The sequence below is a fragment of the Grampus griseus genome (genome assembly GCF_964374135.1).
Source record: "Grampus griseus genome assembly, chromosome: 7".
Classification (NCBI taxonomy): domain Eukaryota; kingdom Metazoa; phylum Chordata; class Mammalia; order Artiodactyla; family Delphinidae; genus Grampus; species Grampus griseus.
The window spans coordinates 55,612,660-55,640,079 of NC_139001.1; the positions used below are offsets into that span (position 1 = coordinate 55,612,660).

The 27,420-nt window shown below is 41.1% G+C and overlaps 1 protein-coding gene across 4 annotated transcripts in view; it reads left to right on the plus strand.

The window, feature by feature from the left end:
• The window catches only part of NFE2L2 (NFE2 like bZIP transcription factor 2), a 183,834-nt gene that overhangs the window by 121,432 nt on the left and 34,982 nt on the right, over positions 1-27,420 (plus strand). The window contains exon 1 of one of the 4 annotated variants that reach the window (XM_082658478.1): positions 26,447-26,576. The exons of 2 other annotated variants lie outside the window; for them this stretch is intronic. Coding sequence is in view for 1 of the 2 variants with exons in the window: in XM_082658475.1 (XP_082514601.1) it covers positions 27,359-27,403 (45 nt within the window). In the remaining variant the exon portion in view is untranslated. Of the gene's footprint in view, positions 1-26,446; positions 26,577-27,195; positions 27,404-27,420 lie in introns of those variants that run through there. One more of the 4 variants, XM_082658475.1, reaches the window with a different exon arrangement.

A 27,420-nucleotide genomic window follows, 5' to 3' on the forward strand; every position in this document is an offset into this window, starting at 1 on the left:
AGAGATTCTGATCTAATTGGTTTGGGATGTAGCCTGGGCATGAGTTTTTCAGTGCTCCCCAGGTGATTGAAACCACTGTGACCTAGACCTTTGGAAGCAGTCCCCTGCATCTGGGAATGGCTAATGGCACAGTTAGAGCATAAAATCAAGCTGCGGAGACTAATAAATATGTAGGAGCATCACAACTTCCCAATATTAAGTCCTGCCCCCTTCCCCAAACCCTGCACCTAACGCAGGAGGCAGAGCCATGGGTGGGCAATGCTCTTTGGCTGAGCAGGTATGAACTTATTACTTTGAGCCCTTTAGTAGTGTTACTTACTTTTTTTTTTTTTTGCGGTACGCGGGCCTCTCACTGTTGTGGCCTCTCCCGTTTTGGAGCACAGGCTCAGCGGCCATGGCTCACGGGCCTAGCTGCTCTGCAGCATGTGGGATCTTCCCGGACCAGGGCATGAACCTGTGTCCCCTGCATCGGCAGGCGGACTCTCAACCACTGCGCCACCAGGGAAGCCCGAGTGTTACTTACTTGAAGCCTACAAATTCAGTCTTTAGTGAACACTGAGAAGAGGCAGGAGAGAAAATATCAAATTATCCACAAAATAATTTAATGGGGGAAATGAGATCTGTAAATGGCACAGTAAAAACCTAATTTTACCAGCTCACCATTTCTTGTACTTAAATATTTTGTACTGAAGATCACATCATATCACATCTCCAACAAAAGAGGGGTTCAATCAGCGTTTTGTCTAGTCAGTGAATCCACTAATCAATAAATGAATGAATGGATGTCACTGAAGGAGAAGCTGATTCTGTCTTTGGCATCCACGGCCCAACTTACTACCAATGCCGTTCTTGGAGTGGAGTGTGGGGAATAAAAATCCATTGACAATAAGTGTGCTAAAATCAGGTGCTAGAGCTGAATGTCACCCTAAGGGGACTATAAACCCCGATGGGAGTGGGAAGGGTGAAGCAGGTGGCAATCAAATATTTCCAGGTTTCCTCCCGGGAATATAGTAGGATGGCACTTCCCCACCCCCTTGGAGTTCTCTGTGGCCGTGTGACTTGCTTGGGTCACTGAAATAAGCAGAAGTGTTGTGTTTTGCTTCTACACAAAAGCTTTAAGAGCCAGTGTGTGATTTGTCCTACCTCTCCGTAGGGTGACCAACCTTCCTGGTTGCCTGAGATTAAGGAATTTTCCAAGGTGTGGGATTTAAAGCGCTAAAATTGGGCCACCTCCAGGGATTAATGTTTCAAGTAGTGATCATTCCATAAGCTTGGGTCCAGGAATGAGGGCAATTCATCAGACAAGACTCAGAGCATTGAAATAACTTGCCGGGGGACACACTGCTAAGATTGGAGATGGGTTCCAGGCCATGTCTGTCTGACTTCAGAGACCACGGTCATGCAACACTCCACCTGGGTGTAGGTAGTCTTTATTACAGGTATCTTTTTAAATTTTGTTTTCAACTGTTGAGACTCTGGTCCACAAAGGCAGGTGAGAACACCAACTTTCCCAAATTCATTGAATGACACTCATTCCACAAACTGGTGTCCTGGGCTACACAAAGATGAAGAAATGCTATCTATGATTTCTTCCCTCAAGAACTATATAATGTAGAAGGGAGATAGACATGTACATAGCTCTCTGTATCACAAGACAAGCTGATAGACATTATTAAAACATTTTGTGTACCTTTCTGTATTTAGAAAATTTACCACAACAAGCGCATATTAGTTTTTTTTAAAGCGTTTATTTTAGAAAGCAACAATGAAAAACAGCTAAAGTATTTTTACCCTTCAGGTTACCAATTCTCAGCACATCAGTAATAATAACAATAATAATAATACCTAGAGAAAGTATATTAATGCTTTCTTTTTCTGAAGGTCAGTACCATTTATTCAAAGATGATGGTACAGTTGCACTTACCTGGCTTCAGCAGGATAGCAGCATTGAGATTTCATTCTATTATGCTGACAAATTTCCCATTGTATTCATGGTTCCTCATTCACCCTGTGTGACCAATGGCCCAAGTATGCATGCCCACTGGGCAGGATTCTCTGCTATGGATCAAAGACAGCTAACTGGTCCAAAGGAGGGTAGTCTTTGTTAAGGAATGAAGGAACCAACCCTCCCTAAAGATCATTCCCACTGGTCAAAGGTATTAGAATAAAACCTTATCCAGAGAGGGTGTGGTGACCGGACCTGAGGCAGAGGAAATTTGAAGCCCAGGACCTTCCAGGATAACTGGGCTCTCTTGCCAGTCCTGGACAAAGAGAGTGTGGTTTCTGGAGAAAGCATGACTGTCCTGCTGTCTGCAGTTGGACAGCCTCCCGGGCTGCAGGGAAATTTTGGTCTCTGAGTACAGTCAATAGTACCACCTGCTTTGGTGACTTGAGCAGGAGTTAAGCAGCAAATGTGTGTATGTTGGAACTGTTTGGGGAATGGAGATGACAATAAGCAAACAAACAAAACCTACTGCTTTGAGATGTTTTGTAACAGCTGTGCTCCCTACAGAATGGGTTTCCTCATTGCCTGGATCCAAGAGCATCTTCTGGGTCCTCCCTGTTCGAATGCTGAGTGTCCATGGAGAATATGAGCCGAGGAGGGAGGGGGTGCTGTCTCCCAGCTAAGACCGGGCAGCAGTCATGCAGGTAAAATCTCAGCAGCTGTGGTGAGGTGGTGCAGAGGGCCTGGGGTCTGTCAACTCCAGGTGAGAGATTTCCCCCAGGTCTATTGGTGAATGTGCTCCCTCTGAGCAAGCCATAGACAGGGATGTCATTGTAACTTGTGCCTATGACATCTTTGCCCAAGAACAGCACAGATTGAATTTTATGTTCTTTTTTTTTTTTTTTTTTTTGCGGTACGCGGGCCTCTCACTGTTGTGGCCTCTTCCGTTGCGGAGCACAGTCTCCGGACGTGCAGGCTCAGCGGCCATGGCTCACAGGCCCAGCCGCTCCGCGGCACGTGGGATCTTCCTGGACCGGGGCACGAACCCATGTCCCCTGCATCGGCAGGTGGACTCTCAACCACTGCGCCACCAGGGAAGCCCTGAATTTTATGTTCTTTATAATATGGAAGGAAAGATATAGACTTGCCACTTCTTCATGCCTTGAGACATCTCATAATATATGTTATACGTGATATGTGTATATATATATAATAATCATTATATTATTATTCTATTATTCTAGTACTATGCCAGTCAGGAGAGGCTAGATAGGCTGCATTAACACATAACCCCCAAATATTATTGACTTAACATGATAAAAGTTTACATCTTACACCACAATTCAGTGTAGGTAGGGGGCTCTCCTGGGTGACTCCTTCAAGTGGTGACTTTGGGATTCAGGCTCCTTTCATCTTAAAATGCCATCAGCTTGGGAATTCCCTGGTGGTCCCGTGGTTGAGACTCCGTGCTCCCAATGCAGGGAGCATGGGTTTGATCCCTTGTTGGAGAACTAAGATCCCGCATGCTGCATGGTGCGGCCTAAAAAACAAACAAAACGAACAAACAAAAAATGCTTCAACATTTGGCCTCAACAGTTGCCACCAAGGGAGAAAGGAGTACGTTAAAGTCTGTGGCTACGTCCACTACTTCTGCCACATCCCACTGGCAGAACCCAATCACAGGGTCCCATCCTAACTGCAAGGAAGCCAGGAAATGTCTTTTGTGTGCCAGGAAGAGAAAACGAAATTGATGGGTGTCTCGCCAATCTTTCCTGCAAGTTTCTCCAAGGTGAGTTATTATGTAGTATTTTTCTTCTAATTATGCTTTGCATTTGATACCATTTAGGCTGCCTCCTTGCTTTGCACTGTATTCTGTGACATCCACGTGCAACATCCCATTCCTCACAACAGCGCTGTAAGTTGTCAGGACGGATTTAATAGGGGAAATGATTGAGGACCTCGAGACCCAGAGTAGTCACATGACTTGTCCAAAGTCACACAGTACTGTGACAGAGCTCTCTCTTAGGTTGGCAGTCTCTCCACTACACCACCCTGTCTACCCCAGAAGCTCAGACTAGATTAGGCACAGATCCAAGTGTGCAAGAAATATATTTTTATTCTACTATAAATCAACCTAATTTATCTTTTAAGCCCCTGCTCTCTCTTGGAAGGTGTCAGCAATGAGTCCCGTCATTTTATATCTCTCTGCCTTCGAGGGCGTGTCTGGGTTTGGGGTGGGACATGGCGGGGGTGCAGGGGTTAGTGCCAAGGTACTGGGGGATCCATGTGCTCCTTAAGTCAGCTCTTTGAGAAGGCACCAACCCAGATGACTACAGTTCCTTCTAGTCTCCCCACTGATAGTGATGCATGTGTGCCTCCTTCCTGCCCACACGGCCCATGTGTGTCCAGCAGCTCCCTGCTACTTTGGGGCCACTCCAGGGTCCGGGAAGCTTCGTAGGCCCACACCCCACAGCCATTCTTCTCTCCAGGCTTGTGCCTTTCCGAGGAAGGAGGGGAGGGGAGGAGGGAAGGACGCACTCAGGCCTTTGCTCTCTCATTTTTCATCCATCTCTCCTCCCACCCCAGTGAGAGGAAGTGTTTCCTCATCTTCCAGGGAAAACCCACTCTCCCCAAACCTTTTCCCTCCGAATAACTTTGGCTATACACCAAATCCTCTCCAGTCCTCTGAGGGCATTTATAACACAAAACGCAACTCAGAGAAGTTTCTCGTCCTTGTTTTGCTTTTTATCCTGTCACGTCATTCCCCTACCTTGAGGCAATGAAACAAGGGCCTGCTGTCCAAGGCATGGAGGTGGGGACAGGGAATACCAAGAAACAAACCATTTCTCAATCACATGTGTATCACATGTAACTTCAGCAGGTCCTGGTGGAGTGAAGTCTCTGTGTCATTTTCCTGCAACTAACAGTGAGGGGAAGAGGCATTGATGGAAGTTATTATATTTGGGAACTAGCAGGTTAGACCCCTTTCTGCCTGATTGGTCTTTAAATGTACACTTCCCCCTCCTCCACCTTGTCCCCTATGGCTCCACCCGCAAAGGATTGATCTGACAATCTGGGTGATCAAGTTTTCACTTAAGAACTGAGGACCTGGTCTTCTCAGAGGAAAACCCACAGCTGGGAAAACCTGTCTATAGATGATTCCCTAGTCTTCTAAATGTGGAAAAGGGGATTTGTTTCTCTGTGTGTTTAAATGTTTATCACTTCCCCTACCTCGGTTATGAGCATGCACCGTAGAGGTAATCTGTTCCCAGGAGGACATGTCATTGTACATGTCATCCATAGTGATGATGGGAAAAGGAAGCATTAAGACGACTTAAGTGGAAAGATCACTTGTAAGAGCTGCAGAAGTCAGACCAACTGACAGGCAAAGAAATGCTGCCTTAAAGCAGAGCATCATGTAAAAAAAAAAATCTGACTTGTACCAAATCCTATTTGCAAAGTGGATTTTAGAATCATTTCAAAACACACTAGGCTTTCAAAAGATGTTTGTTTTAGAGTGCAACTGGCCTCTGGTCAAAAACTGAAGTTTCGGTAATGCACAGTAACAATTGTTGTATAATTACTGGCCACAAAATACCAGGTGCCCAACCAAGCCTTTTCTACCCATTTAAGAGAGCCACGCCAAGCAAAAATGCCCTGCCTAGCCATACCCAGAAGTTCCAAAGCTCAACCTTTGTCACCAGGAAGGACAAAGGAATTAATTCACAGAGCAAAGCCATTATAAGGCACAACCAGGTGTTCTGTTGTAAACACCTTTTGTTAATACATGTTGAGAGTTGAACTTTCTCACATTTAAAGGAGGCCTGTTGAGAGAGAATTTAAACCAAGCCAGGCCCAAGGTGGTTTTCTTTTTTAGATGTGTGACATCATAACTATGGGGTCTACAGAGTAGGGAAGCGCTGGCTTTGGAATCCAAAGTCTCCCCCAGCTATCCTTTGACCTAAGGATTGTAGTGTTCCCTGTTCTTGTGTGAACAGATTGCTTTAGCATCAAGGGAATGAACTCGAAGAGAACAGACAAAACGCAGGAATGTTACAGGGAAGAAACATATTAAGAGACCTAAAGATGCACTTCCTCATTATGTGTAAAGGAAGCTATTTCCTAGATTCCTGGAGCTATAAAAAGCCAAGTGAATTTGCTTAAGTTAATAAATGTTATTGAATTATGATGATAATACCACAGCAAAATGTTTTGTTTCCTCTTTATTGCTTCCTGTTAGTTACCGAGAGAAGAAATCCAGTGTAACTTTTTTGCACTCTGATAATGATAAGGCTCTCTCCTTTGTTTTGCATGTGCTTCCCAATGTGTGTGTTTGTGTGCCTATATAATTAAATTGATAAGATGGATGCGTGTGTGTGGTAGCTAGAAACACAGATGTAAGGCTAAAGGTGGGGCCCAGTTTTGTTACAGCAAAACCCCATCATAAAAGCCCTTTGCCAGGTATTGGAACTGATTGTTCTGGACTGAGAGGAAAGGCAAAATCTTCAGTTCTCAGAATGACCTGAAAAATCTGTGGTATGAACCTTATTCTTCTTTCCTAACCCTGGGATTAGAATGAAGGTCCACATTCAGCTAAGATGACTAATCTGCTTTGGTTTGTCAGTGTCACATGTCTCAGAAACAGTCTGGGTCCCCCGGGGTTCAGCTGATGGACCCCGCGTTCTTCTTCACCAATAGCGGCAGAGGCCGAGGCGGCGGCAGCGGTAGAGTGGACATCACTGAGCAGGGGGTGTGAGCCAGGGGCTATCTGAGCACCTCCCTGTCTTCTCTCTGCGTCCCCTCCAGGTTGGTGCCGATCTGCATTTCACACATGAGGAAACCAAGGAAAAGAGATAAGTTATTAACCTGAGCCATGTGGAATTCCTGTTTTTGCAGGTCAGAAAAGTCTAATATCAGCAAGTTCGTATGATTCAACCTAATATTTGCCCAGTTAGTAGGTTGTGATTCCAGAGTTTGAACTCTTACCTACCCCCAAAATGGTAGCTGCATATCTGTATTTCAGATGGCAGGCTAGGGCTCTGAGCAAATGCATTCAAAAATAAATAAACAGGGCTTCCCTGGTGGCGCAGTGGTTGAGAGTCTGCCTTCCGATGCAGGGGACACAGGTTCGTGCCCCGGTCCGGGAAGATCCCACATGCCGCGGAGCGGCTGGGCCCGTGAGCCATGGCCGCTGAGCCTGCGCGTCCGGAGCCTGTGTTCCGCAACGGGAGAGGCCACAACAGTGAGAGGCCCAAGTACCGCAAAAAATAAATAAATAAATAAACAGTGCTATCAGTAGATGACTTCCTTTCTTCTCCAGTCTGAGGTTTCAACTACTGGCTTTATTCACGTCATAGTGTGAAAGTTGGCTGGAGCCAGACAAGACTGCCCTGCCTGTGGCTATTGTTTTTGCTGTGAAGCTGAAACCAGCCCATCAAACCAGCTCTGTCAGGCTGGCTGCCTCCCAACCTGCCTGCCTAAATGTATCTTCCTCTCAGGATGGCACAGAGGCATACACCCCATCTCCCCAGCTGAACTCCCACCGCTGGAACCACTCACCTGTGACCACATGCCTTCCTCCTAGAACCATTGTTAAACTCCTCTCAACTTCCCCTGTTAACACACTGATGATTAGTTTATCATCAGATTATGTGAGCTCGGGGCTTGGATCAAGTGAATTTGGTTTGGAGCTGGCGGGTAAGGTCAGGAGCGTGAGGGTGAATCATAGACTATTAGATGCAGCAGGAACGTTAGAAGCTGTGTTGGCCGATCCCAGCATTTTACAGCCGTAGAAACTGATATACAGGTGCCAAAGCTTTGGTGTCTTGATTGTGGAATGACCACATTTTACCTGGGACCGAAGGGTTTCCTGGAGTGTGAGACTTGCAGTGCTCAAACTGGGAAAGTCCTGGACAAACCAGGACGAGTTGACCACTCTCCTTGCTTGGGAGCCCCAAACTCTTCTGATTCTCTGGGCAAGTCAGATTTGCGCAAGCCCTGACAGCAAAGGCCCCACGGCTGCTTGGTACAGCTCGAAAACCCCAGGTGGAGAAATGACAGCAACACAAACTTACACGGCACAGTTTAACCCCGGCTCGCTCCCCTGAACGGTCAGTATCCAGGCATGAACTTGGATGCCACGTGGAAGCAGCCATGTGAGGTAAGGTTGTGTCTGCCTCATGGCTGACTGAACTCTTAGCCTCTTGGGCCAACTGCATTTGGGAAAGCCAGGTGGATTGAGTCAGTCTCAGAAAATAAGGCTGTGGTCTGCTTTATTGACTTCCTAGAGAGGGCCACTGGGTCTGCCTCAGCCATGCAGTTCACAGAGCCTGCTAGGAGAGGGCCGCTCTGTCTTGTCTGTGCTCCATGTGGCTGCGTGGAGGGTGGAATGGAGAAGTGGTCAGGCAGGGAGAAGGGTCAGCAGGGTGCCCCGTGCTACCATCGCTTCCTCTTTCAGAAGTTTTGTCATTCAGAGGTTTTGAATCCTGCAGTAGGCAGTTATTCTTGGCTAACTTTGGACTTTTTCCTTAAATGTCAGGCATCTAATTTTTAAATATTTCTTGGTTTTACTTCTCCTCCTGGCCTATTTTGCCCCCAGCCCTTGGTTACTTGGTAGCTGTTTCCTTCACCAGGCCTCCTGCTTTCTGTTCTGCTGGGATGCAGCCTCTAGCTCATGCCCTGCACCTGGGGATGAGTGTGTGGGGATGAGACGAGAAGGAGAGGGGGGAGCAAGAAAGGAATAATGCAAGGATCCCAGTCAGGCAAAATTGTCAGATGGTAAACGTTCACTTCAACATTCTCTTTCCTGTGGGCATTCCCTTAAGCTATGCCTGGACACCCCTGCCCCCGTCCCTATTCCTACACACACCTGCTGAGATCTACTTTTTTCATGCCCCACACTTGTTCTCCACCACCACTGAAATGTCTCTCTTAGTGCCGAAATAACACTTACAAATTTACTGATCAGAAAAACTCGTCACTGTTAATGGGAGTTAAAGTCAGAGGCCAAGGCCTCAAAAGTGAATCCTAACTATGACCTGTGTAATTAATACCCCTCTCAGGTTGTCTTAACACTTTAGTGAACCTGATGCCAGTGGAGGGATTTTGAAATTGGGGGAGGGGATGGGAAGCATAGTGAAGGATTATTTGTGATAAGGGTTGCCAGATTTAGCAGAGAAAAATTGGGCACCCAGTTGAGTCTGAATTTCACATAAAAAAATATGTTTTTTATAATTTAGTATAAGGATGTCCCTTGCAATATTCATGATATACTAAAAATTATTCATTGTTTATCTGAAATTCAAATTTAACTGGGCATCTTGTATTTTATCTGGCAACCCTCTGACCCACAATGTCTCCCGAATATGCAGCCTTTGCAGCAGGAGGTCGGGATTGCTGCAGAATTTGGAACAGTTTCCAGATGTCTGGCAGAAGGGAAGCAAGTCCATCAGAGAGGGCATCATGTGGTACAGTCAGGTGAAATCTCTGCCCCCAGTGCCAGGCCTGTTGATGTGCAGGGGCATGTGAGGTAGGCCTGAACGGAATACCCCTGGAGCCTGGCCAAGGTGCTGGTAGAAAGGGCATGTTCTGCTGGGTCCTTCCCAGAAGATACAGTGTCTGGTTCCGGTGCTGACAACTGACCCATCTAATATCCATCACACTAGAACATTATTTTTAGATCTGGGGAAGGAGTGGCAAGGTTTTAAAAATAAGGTACTAGATATAGAGGGAAACTACATTCAAGAAGCTCAATCCTGACTGGGAAATGCAATCCCTGCCTGCTAACATTAGACCTAGAAAAGGTTAGTACCAGCAACTTTCTGTGTTAAAATGCCTAAGACTGAGACCCAACACTTTTCTTTTACTTTTTTAATAAACAAAGGTAATGCTACTAGCTTCAAGAGAATTGCTTTAGCCACCTATAATAATCTTTTTGTTTTCAATTAATGAAGAGAGTGAAATTAATCTTTTGTTTTTGTTTTGTTATCTGTTTTTGGCTTCTGTATGGGATATACCCTGTCTGCTCTTCCAGATCTACCCTCTATCCTTCTTCTCTACCATGCTCTGTACTCTGGGAAGCTGACACTTAGGACTCCCTTCGTTTCTGTCTTCTATTATGACCAGCCAATGGGAGACATCAGCAAGAGATTGGAGGTTGGAAGACAGTTAGGTCAGAAGGATAACTTTGCTGTAGTTGGCGTTTATTAAAATGCTCATGGTTTCAACAACTTGATAAAAAGCACTCAAAATAGGAACAGATGAATACTTCTTTAATGTGATAAAATACATCTGTATCATCCCCCCAAACCAGCATGCTGCTTGACAGGGAAATGCTAGAGGCAGGAATAAAACAGGAGTGCTTTGCTATCACCATTATTAGTTACAATTTTACTGAAGATACTAGCAATCGTAATCAGACATGATAAAGACTTCAAGTATAAAAATGGGAAAGGAAGAAAAAATAGTCACTATGTACAGATGATAAGATTTTATCTCTATAAGCCCAAGAAAAATCACTATAAACAATAAGAAAGTGTTTGCAGGGCAGAAATAGATACACAAATGTAGAGAACAAACGTATGGACACCAAGGGGGGAAAGCGGCGGGGGGTGGGTGGTGGTGGGATGAATTGGGAGATTGGGATTGACATGTATACACTAATATGTATAAAATAGATAACTAATAAGAACCTGCTGTATAAAAAAAAATAAAATTCAAAAAACCACAAAAAAACAAAACAAAACCAAAAAAACAATAAGAGGGGAACTTCCCTGTCAGTGCAATGGTTAAGACTTCACCTTCCAATGCAGGGGTTGTGGGTTTGATCTCTGGTCAGGGAGCTAAGATCCCACATGCCTCACAGCCCAAAAAACCAGAACATAAAACAAGAAATTCAATAAAGACTTAAAAAAAAAAAAAGAATTCAGTAAATTAGAAGGATGCAAAATTAGTTGATCTCATATATACACAAACAATAACCTATTAGAAGATAGAAGGATGAAAGATCTTATTTAAAGTAGCAACGGGAAAGAGAAAATACCTAGGAATAAATTTAACAACTATGCACAAGACCTATATGTAGAAAAGTTAAAAGGAAAAAAAGAAGACCCAAAATAGATTTTAACAGGTAGAAGACATAACTGGATAGGAAAATTAAAAATTGTTAAAATGTCACTTATCTCAAAGTTAATTTAAAATTTTAACACAATTCCAATAAAAATACTGATTTTTTTCCTTTTGAAGTTGACAAGCTAATCCTCCAATTTATATTGGAGACAAGGGTAGAATAGCCAGGAAAATTCTGAAAAGAAGAGAAATACGTACATCTGTGTGTGAGAAAAGGTAGTATGGTTAGCCTTGCCAGATATTAAAACACACTACAGAGCTTCAGTAATTAAAACAATGTGGGACTAGTCCATAAATAAACATACAGATGAATGGAACCAATGAGAATGTTCTGATACAGACCCAAGTAGATAAAGGAATTAATATATGATAAAGGTGACATTGCGGGGCTTCCCTGGTGGTGCAGTTGTTAAGAATCCACCTGCCATTGCAGGGGACATGGGTTCAAGCCCTGGTCCGGGAAGATCCCACATACCATGGAGCAACTAAGCCCTTGCACCACTACTGAGCCTGCACTCTAGAGCCCGCGAGACACAGCTACTGAGCCCATGTGCCTAGAGCCTGTACTCTTCAACAAGAAAAGCCACCACTATGAGAAACCTGCACACCGCAACGAAGAGTAGCCCCCACTCACCACAGCTAGAGAAAGCCAGCGTGCAGCAATGAAACCCAATGCAGCCAAAAATAAAATTAAAAAAAAAAAAGGTGACATTGCAAATCATCAGAGAAAAGAGTAACTTTTCAATAAATGGTGTTGGTATAACTGGATAGCCATCTGGAATAAAACTGGATCCATACTTCACACTGTGTAATAAATTACAAAGAAATCGTATATTTCAATGTAAAAAAATACTAAAATTACTAGAAGAAAATTATGGAAGAATTTCTTTATAACCTTGGAAGGTCTTTATAAATGTGACTCAAAATCCAGAAGCCATTTGAAAATTGATAAATTCAGTTATGTAAAAATGAAAAAATATCTGTGTGGCGATATATATATATATATACATGGTGATATATATATCTATATAGATCTGATATAGATCTATATAGATCTATAGATATAATTAAACTGAAAAGATAAATGACAAACCAGGAAAAAGTATTTTCAACTTATATTACAAAGTACAAATATCCCTTATATATCGATACAAAGCACTATTATAAATAAATAAGACCAAAACAAATTTTTTTTGACAACTCGATAGAAAAATGGGTAATGGAAATGAATAAACAACTAAAGAGTTCTGGTGTGGGGTGGGGGGAGTTTTGCCATGCCAACAAGCTGGCTATCCTACAATTCAACTCAGTTCTGACACTATCTACCCAGAGATACCATTAGATCACACAGGTTAAGGGTTCAGTCCAAGAATGCCCACCCTCCACTTCAAAGATCAGTAGCAAGTCCAGGTTGTCACTTGTACTTCTAAAGAAGGGCTATAGATTGGAGTTTCCAATGACACCCCTCTTTGGTTTTGATTCATTTGCTAGAGCGGCTTACAGAATTCAGAGAAATGTTTTACTTACTGGATTACCGGTTTATTATAAAAGTATATAACTCAGGAACGACCAGATGGAAGAGATGCATAGGGCAAGGTATGCGGAAAGGTTAAGGAGCTTCCAAACCCTCTCTGGGCTCGCTACTCTCCCTAAATCTCCATGTGTCACCACCCCAAAAAAGATCTCTGAACCTCTTCCTTTGGGTTTGTAAGAAGGCTTTGTTACACAGGCATAATTGATTAAATTATTGGCCTTTGGTGATTGAACTTAATCTCCAGCCCATCTCCCCTCTCTGGAGGTGGAGAGGTGGTGGTGGGACTGAAAGTTCCACCCCTCTAATCACATCGTTGGCTCCCCTGTCAACCAGCCCTCAACCTGAGGTGCTTTCCAAAAGTTAACATGAGACACCTTTACTGCTCTCATCACTTAGGAAATTCCAAGGGTTTTTGGAGCTCTGTGCCAGAAAACCAAATATATATTTCTTATTATAAATCTCAATATCATAACAACTCATGGAAAATTCCATAAATATATGAAAAGATATTCACATAAGAAATGCAAATTAAAGCTATGCTGATATATCATTTTTCACATATCAGATTTTCAAAAATCTAAAAGTTTGATTATCTTTGTATGATTGTAAATTGGAATAAGTCCATAGAGGTTAATTTGGCAAGATCAATCAATCTTATGAATGCACATACCCTTTGACCCAACAATCCCTTCTAATTGAATATATCCTATGAATAGATTTGACACATAAAATGACCTAGATACAGGTTATTCATTAAAGCATTACTTGTAATAGCAAGGTTGGAAACAATCCAATGACCATCAATACAAAACCTGTGAAATAAATCATGATGCACTTATATATACTAATGGAATATTATACAGCCATAAAAAAGACAGAAATTAAAAAAGGAAGATAGTGAGGATGTGCTATATATTGTACCAACATGGGAAAATCTCTAAGGTAGATTTAATGAAAAATGCAAGATGCATAGCAGTATGCACTATCTATCTGCTACATTTTGTGTGATAAAAAGAAAAATATATATGTATAAGTATTTGCTTGTGTATACATAAACTATTCTGAAATAATATCCAAGAAACCAGTAACAGTGGATTGGGAAGAGAAAAAAGGAGGAGATCTAATGAATGTGAGATAGGGAAGGAAGAGAGATTTTACCTTTTATAGTTTTTAAATATTTGAGTTATGAGCATATGTTACTTATTCAAATATTAATATATAAATAGTGCTTGTTAAAAAAAATCAAACAATTAGAAATACATAAGGTAGGAAGTAAACATTCCCCTACTCCTAAATTTACCACTCAGAGAAAACCAGTGCCAACAATTTAGTCATTGAGAAGCAAGTAGGAAACTTTTTAAAAAGTATGTAGTAGGCAGTGAAAGCATTATTTTCTGAGTCCCTGAAATCATGCAGTTGTGACAGTGCCAAATCCACTTAGACCAAAGATAAGCAGCTGAGATCAATATTGATCTCCTTCTGCAGGCTCACAGTGAGCCACTGGGCTTAAATAGCACATTCAATCCCATATGTAGAATTGGGACTGTAAAATATTTCTGAGTTAGGTAGCAATGTAAAAGTGAATGGTAGGGATCATTAGCTCTAATGGACTAAGTATTATGTGGTTTTGAAATCAAGACATTAACATTTCAGCAAATGAAAATGTTTATGCAGTCTTCAAATTCTTGGCAGTAGTACCAGAGAATTCAGCCAGCAGTGGCTCCTAAATTACAAACATAAAGAGTTGCAGAGAACATTAAGAATTATTCCTTATTTTCCACTGCCATTATTAAAAATTATTTAAAATATTTTCTATTCGGAATCTGACATTCCCTCATCACAATAAAGCAAACCTCATGTTACAGTCTCCCTCAAGATCATGTTCCTTTGACTCAGAAAATTCCTTAATGAGTAGAAAATGAATAAGTATCTATTAGCAAAAAATGTACAAAATGACATACACAGCCTCCCTATTACAATATAAATACCAAGGTCTTAGCCAAACCAGCAGTTGATATTTTTAATGCATGTGCCCTAATACAACACAACAAAAGTGTTTATACAATGCAGTCTCTTTCCTGTCATCTTCTTATAAAAGCAGGGTGTTGATGTTGGAAGAAAATTTAGAAATCAACAAGTCTATTCATGCAATCATTTATTCATTTAACAAATATTTATCAAGAGTCTCCCATATCAAGTTAAATAAAAAGCAATAGGGATAAAACAAAATAACAAAGTCTCTGGCCCTGAGGAGCTTATGTCTAAGCCAATCCCTTTATTTTCATTTTGAAGAATCTCTAGGTCTTCCAAGTTCAGACCAGTTGTTCTTTTCATTATGCCAAATATCAAGCGTTTATGAGAAGAAGTAAACAGTTTATATTTATGAATTGGCAGTAGTCTATTATTACCTTAATGCTTTTCACATCCTAATTTTTTGGTTTGGGGTTATCATTTCAGAGGATCTAACTGCTTCATCTTCACAAGTAACTTTATATACGTTATGCCAGTTAACCTCACAACAACCTTCATTTCACAAATGAGGAAATGGATTCAGTGAATAAATCAACTTTCCCAGGATCACACAGCTAGGAAGTAAGCAAACTCAGATCTATCTGTCTCTAGTGCTTATATTCTCTGTGTCATAGTACCCAGCAGGATTTGTCAAAATATAGGCTAGAGAAAGTGTAATTTGTACTAATGCTTTCAGAACATATGATTGTTAAAGAAGATGTGGCATATATATATATATATATATATATATACACACAATGGAATACTACTCAGCCACAATAAAGAATGAAATTTTGCCATTTGCAGCAACATGGATGGAGTTGGAGGGTATTATGCTAAGTGAAATAAGTCAGAGCAAGACAAATACTGTATGATATCACTTATATGTAGAATCTGAAAAATACAACAAACTAGTGAATATAGCAAAATAAAAGGAAGCAGACTCATAGGTATAGAGAACAAACTAGTGGTTGCCAGTGGGGAGAGGGAAGAGGGAGGGGCTAGATAGGGATAGGGGATTGGGTACGAACTATTATGTATAAAATAAGCTACAAGGTATATTGTACAGCATGAGGAACATAGCCAATATTTTATAACTATAATAACTATATTTATGGAGTATAACCTTTAAAAATTGTGAATCACTATATTGTACACCTGTAACTTATATAATATTGTACATCAACTATCTTCAATTAAAAAAAAAAAAGAGTAGAGCTTCCCTGGTGGCGCAGTGGTTAAGAATCCGCCTGCCAGTGCAGGGGACATGGGTTCAAGCCCTGGTCCAGGAAGATCCCACATGCTGCGGAGCAACTAAGGCCGTGCACCACAACTACTGAGCCTGCCCTCTAGAGCCCAAGAGCCACAACTACTGAGCCCACGTGCTACAACTACTGAAGCCTGTATGCCTAGAGCCCATGCTCCGCAAAAAAAGAAGCCACCGCGATAAGCCCGCGCACCGCAACGAAGACTAGCCCCCACTCGCTGCAACTAGAGAAAGCCTGCGGACAGCAACAAAGACCCAATACAGCCAAAAATAAATAAATAAATAAAAATAAATTTATTTTTTAAAAAAAGAGTGCATGATTGTTATTTGATTGTTAAATCCTCTGCTGCTTCACAGAGAATTTCTTAGAGAAAAGCACTCTATAATGGTAAACACAATGTACTTCTGGGTACCTTAACGCCAGTTCATGAAGACCATGAAATTACACTGGGTCATTGTTAGTTTCGATCATTACAGTACTCTGCATTAAAATGATCAATGTTTAAATAAAGTTACTTTTTTCCCCATTATATTCCTTTACCTTTTTATCCTTGAACTTTCCTATAGCCTTACCTTTCATTTTTTTGAACTTTTTGCTCTACATCTTTTAAATACCCATATCAAATCTACTATATTTTTAATGATCCTACAATATTTTTATATTATTATTACGTTTATTAAGTGGTATCTGATTTTTCTTCTGTTAGCCACGTTGATATCAATCTCTTCCTCATAACTACACTTCTCAACTTAAGCCTTCTGAGAAGTAAGACATTCACTCTATAGTGAGTGACTAATGCAGCAGTCCCCAACCTTTTTGGCACCAAGGACTGGTTTCGTGGAAGAAAATTTCTCCACGGACCAGGGTGGGGGGATGGTTTCAGGATGATTCAAGCTCATAACATTTATTGTGCGCTTCATTTCTATTATTATTACATTGTAATATATAATGAAATAATTACACAACTCACCATAATGCTGACAGGAGGAGGAGCTCAGGCAGTAATGCGAGCGATGGGAAGCAGCTGTAAATACAGATGAAACTTTGCTCGCTTGCCTGGTGCTCACCTCCTGCTGTGCAGCCCGGCTCCTAACAGGCCATGGACCGGTATCAGCCCACGACCTGGGGGTTGGGGACCCCTGGACTAATGCATAACTCACTCAAAACAAAATAGAGACTATTGCAATCATGAAGGTGATCTGTAGTAAAAGAGAGAATTTTGATACAGTCCCATGATCGAATCTGACACTGATTGGCAGTTGGCTTTGAAGACCTTGGGCCATGGTATCAAACCATAAAATCTGAATCATATTCCTTAGAGCGATGTTCTTCATATCCACCTATGAGCCACTAGCAATCAAATACAGGTTTCTAGGGGCCCTTATAATTTCCTTTTTATGTATTTACAGATTTAGATCAATAATAGAGGGTTGGTAAGCAGAAATCAAGAAAGGAAAACAAATACATGGAAATCTTAAATTGAATTTCAATGTGAAAATTATGGCTTTATTATATCCCAGTAGCATAAAATTATGGTTCACCCTTCAAAGTATGTCATACACTTAAATGGGGTCCATGGCAAAAATTATAGTATAGCTCACAGTCCCTACACTGTTTAATTATTCACAAAGAATTGGGTGGTATCTTGGGACTAGCTTGGCTCAGTGAAAAGAACAAAGGTTTTGGAATGAGTTAAACCTAGGATTTCAAGGAATTCTCTGGCAGTCCAGTGGTCAGAACTCCATGCTTCCTATGCTGGGGACATGCGTTCGAACTCTGGTAGGGGAGCTAAGTTCCCACATGCCACGAGGAGCGGTCACAAAATAAATAAGTAAAAATAACCTAGGATTTCACCTGAACTCTGCTGTGGAAACTTAGCCAAGTTACTGAATCATGGAACTGTGTGGCTCGGCCAAGTTACTGTACCAGATTGAGTTCTGTAAAGTGGTTGTTGTAAAGATTAGTAATAACACATATAAGGTGTCTGGAAGTAGAGCCTCATAGTATGTTCTCAGTCAGTGCAAGTCTCGCATGGGGCACCTCACAGTACACACAATGATTTTTTTATTGAATTGATTATAAGGAGATTAAATATTGGTATTATATGTCCTTCTTCCTTGAGTGGACAATTGAAATTGAAAGGACATATTTCTTGCTGCTGACTATACAGTCTTACTTCCCCAAGAGACTAGAATAGGCAAACTTTAGTAAAAAATGTCTTTGTAATGTTCCTTTAAGGAGAAGTCTATAGTGTGCAGAAAAACTTCCTCTATTTTAAAAGTCAGTATTGTCACAAAATATCTATTTATTTGGTGTTTAGGACCCCTAAATAATGAAACTGCAGTGCCTTTTCAGGATGGTTAATAGACGATTTTAACCAATTTGGTTAAAATCGTTCATGGTAACAAGTAGGGTTTCAAAAGGAGAGGAGTCAAGGAGGAAAAAGAAACTGATAATACTTGTTGCTTCTCAGTGCAGTTCAGGAACCACGAGTGGGTCCATCAATGCATGGTGAGTGGAAGAAATTCTCAGGCACCAGGTGAAAGTAAAATCTTAGTATTCTGTAGCTTATTTTTTAATAACTCAAATTTGCATTAAGATGCATATTCTATATTTTCTGGATTTTTTAATGTCATTTAAATCAATAGTTAATGATATTTTCTTACCATAACTCTTTGATTTATCTGACAGCAAAGTTACTAACAATGAAGCATACTGTAGGGGTGTATCCCTTCCTCTCAGTCAACATATAAAAAACATTATATTACACATTAAAATTGCTGTGCCATGTAAAGATAGTCAGCATCTTTAGTCATTAGGAGATGTGAATTAAATGAAAAATAAAACCACAGTGATTATATATATATATATATATATATATATATATATATATATATATATATATATATTAGAATGACTATACCAAGTAGTCTTGGAAAGGATGTGGAGGAACTGAAACTCTAATAGTTTGCTGGTGGGACTGTAAAATGGTATAAAATGCTGGTGGGACTGAAAAAGGCCTGGCAGATTCTTATAAAGTTAATCATACTCCTACCATATGACCCAGCTATTCTACTCCTAGATATTTACCCAGAAGAAATGAAATGTATATCCATACAAAGACTTATACCTGAAGGCTTAGTAACTTAAAAAATGGAAACAACCCAATATCTATCAACATGTGAATGGATAAACAAATTGTGGTATATCCCCACGATGAATACTACCCTACAATAAAAAGGAATTAGCTATTGTTACATGCAACAACATATATGAATCTCAGTTATGCAGAGCGAAAGAAGCCAGATTAAAAAAAGAGTACATATCGTCTCAGTCCATTTATAATATTCTAGAACATGCAAACTAATTAATAGTTACAGAAAGTAGATCAGAGGTTGCCTGGGGATGGGTTGGCGGACAAGGAGAAACAGGAGTTAAATGAGGCACAAGCAAATTTGGGGGGATGATAGATGGGTTCATTATCTTGATTGTGTTGATGGCTTCACACATATATATCAAAACTTATCAAATTGTATATTTAAATATATGCCATATTTTACATGTCAATTATTCCTCAATAAAGCTGTTTTACAAAAATCATTGTGTCAATTTTCTTTAAAACTGAAGAGACAACTGTGACCGTCTGCTGTTAAGTTCGGCAGATTGACTGTCGGCCCTGTGGCATTCACCACTTCTTGGCTATGGTCAATTGTAATGTTTTATTACAGGACTATAAGGACTTTGAGAGCAGGATCCAAGTTTAACTCATCTTGGTCTTCCCTCTAACGCCCAGCATGGTACACTTCATCAACTGTTATTTATTTATTTATTTTGCAGTACGCGGGCCTCTCACTGTTGTGGCCTCTCCCGTTGCAGAGCGCAGGCTCCGGACGCGCAGGCTCAGCGGCCATGGCTCACCGACCCAGCCGCTCCACGGCATGTGGGATCTTCCCGAACCGGGGCACGAACCCGTGTCCCCTGCATCGGCAGGCGGACTCTCAACCACTGTGCCACCAGGGAAGCCCCAACTGTTATGTTTTAAATGAGTGAATTACTTGGATAATTTTTGGCAAAACATTTCAGAAAACATTTCTTCCCAAATTCCCTAATTAACCCTTGCCATTTTTTTTAAACATCCATGGGAGACAGCAAATCTTCATGCTTAAGAACTTTAAATCCAGAGTGACCTGCTCAGCTACTTGCTAACTGCTTGAGCATAGATAAAATTAGCTAGCCTCTCTAAGCCTCATTTTCCTCATTTCTAAAGGGGGTAATAATATACCTATGTCATTGGTCTCCTGAGAGAATTAAATGGATAATCCATATAAAGTGCATGGCCCATAGTCAAAACTCAAAAAGGCAAGTGAATTTGTACATTTACCATCACAGACTTTTGAAAGTTTATGAACTCCAAAGACTGAAATAATCTATTTTTCACCAGGAGAAAGAAAATGTGATGAACTGGTACCTGAATCTTATGAGGAGAGATGGCTCTAAACTGACGTTAAAGTTACCTGCATGTTAGGCTTTTTAGAAGCATACAACCAGAGAAATTTAATGTGTTGGAAGAAGTACAAGGGTTACAATAGCTTATAGTCTTGTTCTTAGACCTTTTCATTAAAACAGAAATATTAGAACCTTGTCATTAGGTGGAGAGGCTGAAGTTGCAAATAGCCCATTTAGTTTCTCCTTACACTTCACTTTGAGGTTCTTAAATGTAGAAATCCTGTTCTCATACTTGTTTGCAAGCTTTCTCTCTAGTGAAAAAGACTTTATCATCCCATCTATGGGGAATTAATTGAACAAAATGTGGAAAAATGTAATCTTCAGGGAGCTCTGCTGTGAGTACTCTCAGTAAATACAGCACAGCCAAGGGACTCTGCAGAGACCTGACCTAGAGTAGACAGAGCCTGGGCTTTAGATCCAGCCGGTTTCAGATAAAATAATTTTCTTGAGCTATGAGCAACTCATTTCATTGTTTTGCAGTCTTTTTATTTGTTTGTTTGCGGTATGCAGGCCTCTCACTGCCGTGGCCTCTCCCGTTGTGGAGCACAGCCTCCGGACGCGCAGGCTCAGCGGCCATGGCTCACGGGCCCAGCCGCTCCGCGGCATGTGGGATCTTCCCGGACTGGGGTACGAACCCGTGTCCCCTGCATCGGCAGGCGGACTCTCAACCACTGCCCCACCAGGGAAGCCCTGTTTTGCAGTCTTTTGATTTATAATATTGGGCCTAGTCACATTGCCATGATTTGTAGGGGATGTTTATAAAATATATGAAATAACTATTATCATTAATAAACTGGGTTATTAAATCTCTTCCAAAAATAAGGTGCTGACATGTAAATAAAATTTATACCTGATGCTTTAGGTCTGGCCCAGTGCTAGACATGCCTTCAAAAGTCCAAATCAATTTGTTGTGCTGGAAGAACATACTACCAGGGGTCAGGAAATGTTATTCTACACCTGGCTCTGCCAAAAGCTCGTTCTGTGATCATTTTTAACCACTTCACCCCTCAATTTCCTCAAATGTAAAAGTAGAGAGTTGGACTAGATCAGGAAGGGGAAACACCTGATACTATAATCACTCCTATCTGTCTGTGCCCATGGCAGACACTGTTAATCAATCACTGAAACTCTTCTACCAAACTAGGAAGCTGCTTCTGATTTCTTCTCAGCAAATCATTGTAGGCAGTTACTACCAATCAACCGGTGTTAGCAACCAAAGTAAAACTTACTTGCCATCTTTGGGCCAGAAGATCTCTAAAGGTTCTTTTAATTCCAGTATTACTCAAAGGTCAAAATGAGAGTCTGTGCCAGAAAGAAATATGTTGGCAAATCTTACTTCCCTTTTTCACATTCTAGCCTCTGAATGTTAAAGACTTTGCAAACACTGTCCATGAGGATGCTCTGCTATCCCGACATTGCATTTTGCTTTTGTTTGTCCAAAATGAAAACAGTTTAGTGGATTTCCCCCCTAATTCTGAAAATGCATACTGTAAAAATTTGAACAATGCAGAAAAGTACAAAGATGAAAGTGAAAAGTGTCTGATATTCAACATCCATTATTCATATTTGGTAACCGGTCTTAGAGACACAGCTCTAGGTGTAAGTGTTTTTCTGTACTCTGTTTAATGTCCCCATACAGCAACATTCTGTATGAGCAACTTTGCATATCACTAGGAAGCTGTGGTTCTTAGTCTCTATGTACTCATAAAATTCCATCTTTATCTGGGGGTTCCTATTCTGCTGAGTGAAACTTTGCAAATATAGCAGCAGATTGAAAGAGCAAAGGGTCTTTAGACCCTTACCATCAACTACTCTTAAAGATGTGGTCAAGTTCTCCAGGTTCCACTATAGTAAATGCAGAATGGAAAGATTGGTAAAGCTTGTGGTTAAAATTCAATATGAAAATGAGATGGACCCAGTGTCTTGGGAGAAAAGCAGGTGTTCCTCCCTTACCCCTACACCCCACTGCCACTTTTTTTTTTTTTTTTGCTTATTACTATAAAAGTAATATATGTTTATTTAGGAAAATATAGGCAGGCAAAAATGAGAAAAATAAAAATCATCAGTAATCTAACTAATCGGAATAATTGTGGTTAACGTTTTGGAGCGTATAGGTTCAGGCTTTTTTTTTCCTATGCATATATTTTTACGTAGGTATCAACATACATAATTAAAAAGCACTCTTTTAAACTTCTGGGTTTTTCTCTTTACTCACTGCATTGCAGTTCCTGTAGAGCAAGGTTTCTACTATGAGCAGGAAACTATACGAGTTAAAACTGGCTTTTGTGATATACAACTGTTCATTTCATTTCAGAGCAAAATGCATTGAAATGTTAATTTCTGTGAATTTGAGGTGATTTGGGTAACGTACCTTCAACGTTATTTTCATTAAGACCTAAGATTCTATTTAATTGCAATTAAGATGACTTCCCTGATTTAGAATTAAATTTGGATGGAAGTAGGCAATTCAAATATGGCAAAACCTTAAGATGTTATTTAAAAATCAACATAATTTTATATTTCCTTGCCTGATTTTTTTGAACACATGAATTAAAATATATTCCAATTGGAAAAGGAATAAAAGTGAATAATAGTCTAACAGAAATTAAATTTAATCTTTCTTTTTGAAGACACATATGACAAATTTTGAGAAAATATCAAAAGAATATTTCATGTTTCTTTAAATTAGTGGGCTAGATGAATACTTCTTTCTCCAGTCATATTTCAAAGTCAACAAACCTAAGCTAGAGGTATTTAATATATATTTTAAATGTTTCATTGATTCCTTTCTAAACCAGCATCTTTGAGGTCTTGGAACAGATGACAGTAAAATGAAATTCTTCTGATACTTCTGTTTTTAAATACATCTCTTCAGTGTAGTTGTTCTCAGTTGCTAACAATAATTTCCTGTCAAATGTAAAATGCTGCATGTAAAGTATTTTTTAAATTTAACATGGTTATGGATAAGCAATCAATGTGCATTTTCATTTGTAAAAAGGAAGAGGAAGTAATTACCAAGCAAAGCAATCTTAGAGCAAGATGAGCCTTAGAAGTTTACTTAGTGCATCCCGTTCTTTTTAGAGCTAAGAACACTGATGTCAGAGGGGGTGATTCTTTTCAAAGTAACACAGAGGAACTGGAATTGGATGTTGACCCCCAAGTCCATGCAACCTCTTTCACTGCTTATGCCACTACTCCCAGAAAGTGAAAATCATATTCATCCCCATTCAACATCTAGAATGCCAAGTATAGCATAAAGTATTTACCAACCTAGCTGTTGTGGCCAACAGATGCCAAAGAACTTAACATCTAATTGGAAAAGTAACAAATAGAATAGACAGGCAATGGTAAGTGATACAGGGCACCAAAAATAGTAGAAGATCGTTTCCAGTTGGGAAGGATAGGGACATCTTTATATAGAGAATGGTTTATTTGAATCAGGTCTTTAAGTGGGCATGAGATTGCAAGAGAAAGAGTGAAAGGAGGACTTTTGGGTGGGAAACCTATGTGAACAAACATATAGAGGTAGGAAATCATAGATATAGTTGGAAAAAAATGAAAAGACTAATTTGACCAGGGCATATGATTTGCATAGAGGATGTGGTGATAAAATTAAGAAAGGTAGTTGGAGCTCAGTGGTTCTTGTGCATTACAACTTTTTAAGGATTGTAGACAGGTAATTTTTATAATATGAAGGAAAATTTTGTTTGTGTATTTCTACGGTGTTTTTTTTTTTATATATTATGGCACCCAGGTAGCAAGATGTAACTTTATGAACCTACTAAAATTGGTCCACATGAACTTTTGAACTGAAGATTTTTAAAGTTTCTGATGATTCTTGATGTCAAATTTGTGGTATTCCTGACATTTGTAAATAACTTTCTAAAACCTACAGAAGTAGTGAATTACGGTCCTCGTTTCACTCAAAGCTGTTAAACATTTGGAGTTCAACAGTAAAGTTTTTGTGGAAGAAAAGTGATAATTAAATGGCCAAGAAAATAAGTAATTAAAATAGGATTTTAATTAAAAAAAAAGCTTAGGTGGAGACTTGGCATAGTGTCACTTCCAGCAAGTTTCAGGGCCAGCCTTGCTGCAATGTGGGGGGACTACACAAGCACATCAATATCAGGAGGGGGGTTCACTGGGCGCCATCTGTGGAAACTAGCTACCCGATACGCTTAAATTGTAAGCTGGACAAATTTAGAATTTCAATGATAATTCCAAGGGAGTTTGGATATTTTCTGGCTCAAACATAGAGTACAATTAAAAGGAAGTGAAAAGAAGAGGGAAGAAGCCTCAAGATGATGAAGGAGTTTGAAATAGTAGGTAGTTTCTTGGGCCTTGCAAATTTGGCAGATTAGATCACGGAGAAGCAGCTGAAATAAATGGGTCACTGCATCACTATCCAAACTTTGTATACTTGGAAGGATTACCTGATGATGCTTGTTTTTCATGAGAACTCTGGGGCAAAGTACTACAATTCTGCCCTATCTCAAGCATACATGGAAGGTTCTCTTTCTAAAGATGGCAAAGAACTCAGACAGCAATGGAAATGTACAAGGGTTAGTAGAATGTAAAACTAGTTGAGAGAAAAAATAAAATAGCAAGGAGAGCCTGACAGTAAAAGAACTCCCATGGCACCAGGATAAGAGAGAAAAGCCAGCATTCTCCTGGAACTTCTCAATCCATAGTGTCTGTGCCCTCATAGCACAATATATAAGTTTAGAGGGCAAGGCCTAGGTTCTCACATGAATATGATCTTACTTCAGAATTCTGCAAAGACCAGGAACCTCCTTGACGTGGGTGGTCTGAGACTGGGGTTCACTGTTCTTATCCTGAACCACCATACAATGCCGAACAGCTTTTCCTTAGCTGTCTCCTTTATTTTTCTTAAACATGTTCAGACTCTTATCATATTGTCCTCTTCCCCTTGAAAATACATACTCTGCAGGTGCCTGAAATAATATACTCCCAGTAATTGCAGTTTTGCAAAAGTAGAGTTTATTTCATTCAGTCTAAACTCCATGGAAATTTGTTGCCTAACAAGGAAATACCAAACACTTTATAAACTCCTGGAGGGCAGCAACCATGTCGTATATGACTTTGTTATCTCCTGCCTCCTGGGCTCACAGTCTACCTTCTCGGATGTACTAATTTTAATAAGTAACTTGAATTGTTAACAATATACTCTTGTGCCCTTCTTTGACGCACAAATGTCATTTCATTTTGTCTTCGCATGTTTCATGTCAAGTTCATTGTAAATCATTTCTCCTGAGCTTGTTGTTAGCCTGCAGATCATTTTGTAGGCTTTCCACATAACAGCTGAAAGAGTTTAATTCAAGTTGAAGAAACTTACTTCATTTACAAGCGATTAATTTGGGCTTCACTTACCTTAAGGAATATTCGAACATGTAAATTTACAGATAAATCCTGGGAGTGTCAAATTACGCAACCAAGAGAAAGTAAGTTCTGTGCAGCTTTGGGGGTATTGGTCGGCTGTAGTCAGGCTTTTTTTTTGGGGGGGGGGCGTCAGGTTTTTGAATGAAATAGTAAAACCGGTTCCAGGAACTGTCTACTTCACCTGGTTTTGCATAATTCCAAGAAGTTAGAAACTGAAAACCAGGCTTGTTAAAGAGTTAGAAAGATTGCTATTGCATAAGAGAAAAAAGCAAAACCAAACCATCTATTCTCTTTTAAATCATAAGATTTCACAATATTCCTGTTTTCAAGTACTTGAAGTTTTCTCTGGGCAATGATTAATTTTTAAATAATTGTTTTTAATGTGGAACGTAATGCATACTCATCGTAGAATTAAAACATACTTAAAGTAACAAAGAGAAAAATAAAAATCATTCATGATCCTACAACCATTAATATTTTGAGGAACAACTTTTAATTTTTTTTCTAGGTACATGTTTTCACAGGACGGTGCCACACTGCAGTTTTATAATTTGGTCTTTTGGATTTTTATTTAAAAAATTATATTGTGAGTACGTGAAAAGAAAACTTCTGAGGATTATGACATGTAGTAGCATCGCACGGTGTTAGAGGACGCCATCTGTGGTGTGGCGTGTACGGTCCGGCGGGAAAAGAACGCTCCGGGTGGGCAACATCGACCACTCTCCGAGCAAAAGAGACTTCATTTGCCTTCAGCGACTAGAGCCTGACGAGAGCGCAAGGCGTGGGAGTAAGTGGAGGGCGTTCAGGGTGACTGCGAGCACGAACTCCCCGCGCGGTCCTCATTTACCCCGGGCAAGTCCAACGGGCCCAAGCCCCGGAGGGGAGCCGGGGGAGAGAGTGCGGCGCGCGGTGCGCTCGGCCTGGGTCCCAGCCTCCGGCCCCCGCCCCCGGGGCTGGCGCCACTCTCGGGCGGTGGGGTGAGATAAAGCGGGGCAAGGTTCTGCAAGTCCAAATCAGGGAAGCGCAGCTCCGATACCAGCGCCTTTACGGGGTCTCCAGGCGTGTTTGTTCCAACTGTTTAAACTTTCAAAGCACCCGCACCCCAGCGACCTTCGGCAAACAACTCTTAATCCCGCGGGCGGAGAGCGTTGGCTGTATTTGCGGGAAGGGTAAATTGAGAGCGGAGAACCGGGGGCCTAAGGCAGCCCTCCTCCCGGCATCCCGCCCGCGGCCGCCCACTGCTACCCCCTCCCGCGGCCCTTTCCCGCCCCAGGACCGCCAGCTTCTTGCGTCAGCCGGAGCGGGGGTGGGGGATTTTCGGAAGCTAAGACCTCGCGGCCGGCGGGGGAAGGAAGGGCTTGGGCTCTTGCCCCGCCCTCGGGGGTCGGGAGGCGGAGCCGGGCAGGAGCCCGGCCGGCGAGTCGGGCCGAGTCGCGGAGAAGCTAGTTCCTAGGATCCTAGAGAAGCAGCCGCCGCCGCCGCCGCCAGTACCGCCCTGTCCGCACCGCGCCTCGGCAGCCGGGACAGGGCCGCCGTCGGGGAGCCTCAGAGCACCGTCCCTAGCTCAGCATGATGGACTTGGAGCTGCCGCCGCCGGGACTACCGTCCCAGCAGGTGGTGCCAGGACGGGG